At 45.1% G+C, this 7,759-nt stretch overlaps 1 protein-coding gene across 1 annotated transcript in view; it reads left to right on the plus strand.

The window, feature by feature from the left end:
• Nucleotides 1–6,849, plus strand: part of LOC128652837 (NADH dehydrogenase [ubiquinone] 1 beta subcomplex subunit 4) — a 34,607-nt gene extending 27,758 nt beyond the window's left edge. The window contains exon 3 of the mRNA XM_053705800.1: nt 6,705–6,849. Within this exon, the coding sequence (XP_053561775.1) occupies nt 6,705–6,767 (63 nt within the window). The 3' untranslated portion in view covers nt 6,768–6,849. The remainder of the gene's footprint in view (nt 1–6,704) is intronic.
• The last annotated feature ends 910 nt before the right edge of the window (nt 6,850–7,759 follow it).

Raw genomic sequence — 7,759 nt, forward strand, 5'->3', positions numbered from 1 at the left:
TCCGCCTATCTTATTCTCCCCTCCATTCTGTGTCCTCTAGTTTGGGTATTGGTTCCCACTAGTAATTTAGAATGGATTTGTGGACTATCCATGCCAATTCCATCATATGTCCTTAAGAGGTTAAAGGGACATTCCGTCAAAATATAAATGCACATTGATTAATTACATCATAAAATAGAAACATATTTGCAATATAAATGTATTGCCAAAAATGCTTCTAGTAAATTCTATCGCTATTTTAGTGTTAGCATTTTTCTGTGCACGTGAAGCATAGCTAGATATTTTAAATAATGCAGCTGCTCAGTGCACCAGTAGGGATTGTATTATGTCAGCAATTAAAAAATTGAGTCCTTGTGCTGTTTAAAATGCTGGTGCATGGTGCATACTTAAATACACTTGAAACAACTATAGCTTTTATTAGATGTATTACGTGTATTTTACAAAAATGCTTCTGTTCAAAACTGAAATGAACCCATGTGGATTTCAATTTTGGCTGGAATGTTCCTTTAAATGTTTGATTCAGATAGAACATTGAATTTTAAACAACTTTCCAAAAGTACTTTTATCTAATTTGCTTTGTACTCTTGGTATATTTTGTTGAGATCCTAGTTAGACTAGTTAGGAGCAGAAATGCGCTACTGGGGCTAGGTGCTGATTGGTGGCTGCACATATATACCTCATGCCACTGGCTCACATAATGCGCTACTGGGGCTAGGTGCTGATTGGTGGCTGCACATATGTACCTCGTGCCACTGGCTCACATAATGCGCTACTGGGGCTAGGTGCTGATTGGTGGCTGCACATATGTACCTTGTGTCAGTGGCTCACATAATGCGCTACTGGGGCTAGGTGCTGATTGGTGGCTGCACATATGTACCTTGTGTCACTGGCTCACATAATGCGCTACTGGGGCTAGGTGCTGATTGGTGGCTGCACATATGTACCTTGTGTCACTGGCTCACATAATGCGCTACTGGGGCTAGGTGCTGATTGGTGGCTGCACATATGTACCTTGTGTCACTGTCTCACATAAAGCGCTACTTGGGCTAGGTGCTGATTGGTGGCTACACATATATATACCTTGTGTCACTGGCTCACATAATGCGCTACTGGGGCTAGGTGCTGATTGGTGGCTACACATATATATACCTTGTGTCACTGGCTCACATAATGCGCTGTTGGGGCTAGGTGCTGATTGGTGGCTGCACATATATACCTTGTTTGACTGTCTCACATAATGCGCTACTTGGGCTAGGTGCTGATTGGTGGCTGCACATATATACCTTGTTTGACTGTCTCACATAATGCGCTACTTGGGCTAGGTGCTGATTGGTGGCTGCACATATATACCTCGTGTCACTGATTCACATAATGCGCTACTTGGGCTAGGTGCTGATTGGTGGCTGCACATATATACCTCATGTCACTGGCTCACATAATGCGCTACTGGGGCTAGGTGCTGATTGGCGGCTGCACATATGTACCTTGTGTCACTGGCTCACATAATGCGCTACTGGGGCTAGGTGCTGATTGGCGGCTGCACATATATACCTTGTGTCAGTGGCTCACATAATGCGCTACTGGGGCTAGGTGCTGATTGGTGGCTGCACATATATACCTTGTTTGACTGTCTCACATAATGCGCTACTTGGGCTAGGTGCTGATTGGTGGCTGCACATATATATACCTCGTGTCACTGGCTCACATAATGCGCTACTGGGGCTAGGTGCTGATTGGTGGCTGCACATATATACCTCGTGTCACTGTCTCACATAATGCGCTACTGGGACTAGGTGCTGATTGGTGGCTGCACATATATACCTCGTGTCACTGGCTCACATAATGCGCTACTGTGGCTAGGTGCTGATTGGTGGCTGCACATATATACCTCGTGTCACTGTCTCACATAATGCGCTACTGGGACTAGGTGCTGATTGGTGGCTGCACATATATACCTCGTGTCACTGGCTCACATAATGCGCTACTGGGGCTAGGTGCTGATTGGTGGCTGCACATATATATACCTCGTGTCACTGGCTCACATAATGCGCTACTGGGGCTAGGTGCTGATTGGTGGCTGCATATATATATACCTCGTGTCACTGTCTCACATAATGCTCTACTGGGGCTAGGTGCTGATTGGTGGCTGCACATATATACCTTGTGTCACTGGCTCACATAATGCGCTACTGGGGCTAGGTGCTGATTGGTGGCTGCACATATATACCTTGTGTCACTGTCTCACATAATGCGCTACTGGGGCTAGGTGCTGATTGGTGGCTGCATATATATACCTCGTGTCACTGGCTCACATAATGAGTTACTGGGCCTGGGTGATGATTGGTGGCTGCACATATATACCTCATGTCACGGTCTCACATAATGCGCTACTGGGGCTAGGTGCTGATTGGTGGCTGCTCATATATACCTTGTGTCACTGTCTCACAGAATGCGCTACTGGGGCTAGGTACTGATTGGTGGCTGCACATATATACCTTGTGCCACTGGCTCACATAATGCGCTACTGGGACTAGGTGCTGATTGGTGGCTACACACATGTACCTTGTGTCACTGGCTCACATAATGCGCTACTGGGGCTAGGTGCTGATTGGGGGCTGCACATATATACCTCGTGTCACTGGCTCAAATAATGCGCTACTGGGACTAGGTGCTGATTGGTGGCTACACACATGTACCTCGTGTCACTGGCTCACATAATGCGCTACTGGGGCCAGGTGCTGATTGGTGGCTGCACATATATCTCGTGTCAGTGGCTCACATAATGCGCTACTGGGGCTAGGTGCTGATTGGTGGCTGCACATATATACCTTGTGCCACTTGCTCACATAATGCGCTACTGGGGCTAGGTGCTGATTGGTGGCTACACATATATACCTTGTGTCACTGGCTCAAATAATGCGCTACTGGGGCTAGGTGCTGATTGGTGGCTGCACATATATACCTTGTGTCACTGGCTCAAATAATGCGCTACTGGGGCTAGGTGCTGATTGGTGGCTGCATATATATATATATATATATATATATATATATATATACACCTCGTGTCACTGGCTCACATAATGCGCTACTGGGGCTAGGTGCTGATTGGTGGCTGCACATATATACCTTGTGTCACTGGCTCACATAATTCGCTACTGGGGCTAGGTGCTGATTGGTGGCTGCACATATATACCTCGTGTCACTGGCTCACATAATGCGCTACTGGGGCTAGGTGCTGATTGGTGGCTGCACCTATATACCTTGTGTCATTGGCTCACATAATGCGCTACTGGGGCTAGGTGCTGATTGGTGGCTGCACATTTATACCTTATTTATACCTTGTGTCACTGGCTCACATAATGAGCTACTGTGGCTAGGTGCTGATTGGTGGCTGCACATATATACCTTGTGTCACTGGCTCAAATAAAGCGCTACTGGGACTAGGTGCTGATTGGTGGCTGCACATATGTACCTTGTGTCACTGGCTCACATAATGCGCTACTGGGGCTAGGTGCTGATTGGTGGCTGCACATATATACCTCGTGCTACTGGCTCACATAATGCGCTACTGGGGCTAGGTGCTGATTGGTGGCTGCACATATACCTTGTATCACTGGCTCACATAATGCGCTACTGGGGCTAGGTGCTGATTGGTGGCTGCACATATATACCTTGTGTCACTGGCTCACATAATGCACTACTGGGGCTAGGTGCTGATTGTTGGCTGCACATATATACCTTGTGCCACTAGCTCACATAATGCGCTACTGGGGCTAGGTGCTGATTGGTGGCTGCACATATGTACCTTGTGTCACTGGCTCACATAATGCGCTACTGAGGCTAGGTGCTGATTGGTGGCTACACACATGTACCTTGTGTCACTGGCTCACATAATGCGTTACTGGGGCTAGGTGCTGATTGGTGGCTGCACATATATACCTCGTGTCACTGGCTCACATAATGTGCTACTGGGGCTAGGTGCTGATTGGTGGCTGCACATATGTACCTTGTGTCACTGGCTCACATAATGTGCTACTGGGGCTAGGTGCTGATTGGTGGCTGCACATATGTACCTTGTGTCACTGGCTCACATAATGCGCTACTGGGGCTATGTGCTGATTGGTGGCTACACATCTATACCTTGTGTCACTGGCTCACATAATGCGCTACTGGGCCTGGGCGCTGATTGGTGGCTGCACATATATACTTTGTGTCACTGGCTCACATAATGCGCTACTGGGGCTAGGTGCTGATTGATGGCTGCACATATATACCTTGTGTCACTGTCTCGCATAATGCGCTACTGGGGCTATGTGCTGATTGGTGGCTGCGCATATATACCTCGTGCTACTGGCTCACATAATGCGCTACTGGGGCTAGGTGCTGATTGGTGGCTGCACATATACCTTGTATCACTGGCTCACATAATGCGCTACTGGGTGCTGATTGGTGGCTCACATAATGCGCTACTGGGGCTAGGTGCTGATTGGTGGCTGCACATATATACCTTGTGCCACTGACTCACATAATGCGCTACTGGGGCTAGGTGCTGATTGGTGGCTGCACATATGTACCTTGTGTTACTGTCTCACATAATGCGCTACTGGGGCTAGGTGCTGATTGGTGGCTACACACATGTACCTTGTGTCAGTGGCTCACATAATGCGCTACTGGGGCTAGGTGCTGATTGGTGGCTACACATCTATACCTTGTGTCACTGGCTCACATAATGCGCTACTGGGGCTAGGTGCTGATTGGTGGCTGCACATATATACCTTGTGTCACTGGCTCAAATAATGCGCTACTGGGGCTAGGTGCTGATTGGTGGCTGCATTTATATACCTCGTGTCACTGGCTCACATAATGCGCTACTGGGGCTAGGTGCTGATTGGTGGCTGCACATATATACCTTGTGTCACTGGCTTACATAATGCACTACTGGGGCTAGGTGCTGATTGGTGGCTGCATATATATACCTCGTGTCACTGGCTCACATAATGCGCTACTGGGGCTAGGTGCTGATTGGTGGCTGCACATATATACCTTGTGTCACTGGCTCACATAATGCGCTACTGGGGCTAGGTGCTGATTGGTGGCTGCACATTTATACCTTATTTATACTTTGTGTCACTGGCTCACATAATGAGCTACTGTGGCTAGGTGCTGATTGGTGGCTGCACATATATACCTTGTGTCACTGGCTCAAATAAAGCGCTACTGGGACTAGGTGCTGATTGGTGGCTGCACATATGTACCTTGTGCCACTGGCTCACATAATGCGCTACTGGGGCTAGGTGCTGATTGGTGGCTGCACATATGTACCTTGTGTCACTGGCTCACATAATGCGCTACTGGGGCTAGATGCTGATTGGTGGCTGCACATATATACCTCGTGTCACTGGCTCACATAATGCGCTACTGGGGCTAGGTGCTGATTGGTGGCTGCACATGTATATCTCGTGTCACTGGCTCACATAATGCGCTGTTGGGGCTAGGTGCTGATTGGTGGCTACATTTAGACACCAATCGGCAAGTGCTGAGCCAAAATGGTTCCAGCTACTAAGCTTACATTCCTGCTTTTTAAAATAAAGATACTAAGAGAATGAAGAAAAATCGATAATAGGAGTAAATTAGAAAATTGCTTAATGGTACAATCTACACCTTTTAGTCATCTTAGTCTTGCCTTCGATTAAGCTGCAAATAGCCTCCTACGCCTTTTCTATATCATGCAGCAGGAATGGTAAAAAACTTAAAATTAATATTGTTTTTTGCTACATTGAAATGGCTGCCAAGCTCCCCCCAATGATGACATCACAATCTGGGCTGCATAGGGCGTCCAATCACAAAAGGTTTACTAGTTGTATTCAACAGACTGTCAGTGCTACTCAGCAGAGTGCCTAGATACTGGCCAGATCGTGATGTCGTCAGTTGGTGGAGATTGGCAGCCAACTGGCCAGAAACAATATTAATTTTAAAATAACATTCCTGCTTCATGATATAGAAAAGGTGCAGTTTAATCTAAGGTGTAGACTGTCCCTTTAAAATTGCTGCTCTATCTGTCTGAACCACAAAAGTTTGATTTTGACTAGACTATCCCTTTATGTTTTGTACAGTTGTGTGTTTATTATAGTACGGCCATTCTCACTTGCATGTTTTCCACAAAGTGCAGACTAATTGTGCTTGTTCTATAAATAACTTCAAGTAGTGAAACACTAATTTTGAACACTATTGTTTGTACTATTGTTTATTAGTTTTTTGCTTGATGCACTTGCTACAGTTGTACTTAGGCTAATTCGGTTTTATTAGTATACACTCTTATTCTGGTGTACCACTCACACTGATCACCTGTTATTACCTCTGTTTTTATTGTAATTATCAGCTTTGGCCCTTTGAGCCGCTTCTGTAAGATATTCCTGTATTTGTAATTTTATTTATATGTGCTTTTTACATTTTTTATATATAGTCTTTTATTACTGATGCTTTTTAACATGGTTCATTAAATAATCTTCTTTTATCTCTCTGTGAGTATATTTATCCCTTGGCCTCTTGTTGGCGCTGTATTCACTTCTTACTACTTGTGCATATTTTTTGGAGGTTGGTTAGGATCTCTGTTTGGATACAGCTTGGGGATTACCTCAGCGCTTGTACACTACCCCTTTTTCACTATAAATAACTTCCTTTTTCTCTTCTCTCTCTCTCTCCAGGATCGCAAGGAAAAGCTGATCCGGGAGGGCAAACTAGAGAGGCCGTTTCACCTGACGAGCTGATTCCCAGCAGTGCTCCCATGTCAGCTGCTATTGTATAATTGGTGTAAAATGTTTAACAATAAAATATAACATTATTCTCTTATCTGCCTCATGAATCTGCATTTTACCATCTAGCAGGTGTCTGTTTAACCCTTTGTCAGTTGTAAACATATGTATTTGTATGAAATAATAAGAATACTTTGCCCCATGCCTGACAAATGTTAGGTTAAACTAAGTAGGCGGGGTGATTGGTGAGGAACCAGGGAAGTGTGTATAAGTTATATGGAGAAGAGATCTTAACTAAAACATGCTCTGACTTATTTGGCAGTGCACACAGAAATGGTGCGTTCTTCTGTCATCCGAATGTAAATAACAACAAGTGTTAGTCAGCTGTATGGCTGACCCTATGTCTGGCTGGCACAGATGTCGTTTCCTTGCTGAGGAGGGGGCACTGATTCTCTGGATGTACTCCCCCACCCTTCTAGAGCCCGAGTGCTGAAGGGTTAAAGGGACATTAAACACTTTGAGATGGTAATATAAAATGATAAATTGTATATAATAAAACAACTCTGCAATATACTTTCATTATTTATTTTGTCCTCTTTGCCTGTAATTCCATTCTGAAATTGTGAGCTTTTCAGTTCCTGTTAGAAATGGAAGTGCAGAACACTGTTAAATCCAGCACAACCATTGGCTGCACACTCTAGTGACCTATCTATAAAGCTGACTAGAAAATATCACCTGAACATCTCTATGTAAAAAAGAAAGATATTTTACCTCAAAAGTTTCTCAGTAGCCACATCCCAGTGTAAAGGACTTCTAAGCAGCAAATCAGTATGTCTGTCCCGGGACAGCGGAAGGAGCAAGTTTTCGTGCACACTCATCTTATTTCCCTATTCAGTGTAAGGAAGTTTACAATGAAATCTCATGAGAGTTAAGTGAAATCTCATGAGATCACAAGTTCATGACCTCGGCACTGTTGATGCTGATTGGCTGCTATTCATTTCTTCATT

Source organism: Bombina bombina, chromosome 3 (assembly GCF_027579735.1).
Source record: "Bombina bombina isolate aBomBom1 chromosome 3, aBomBom1.pri, whole genome shotgun sequence".
Classification (NCBI taxonomy): Eukaryota; Metazoa; Chordata; class Amphibia; order Anura; family Bombinatoridae; genus Bombina; species Bombina bombina.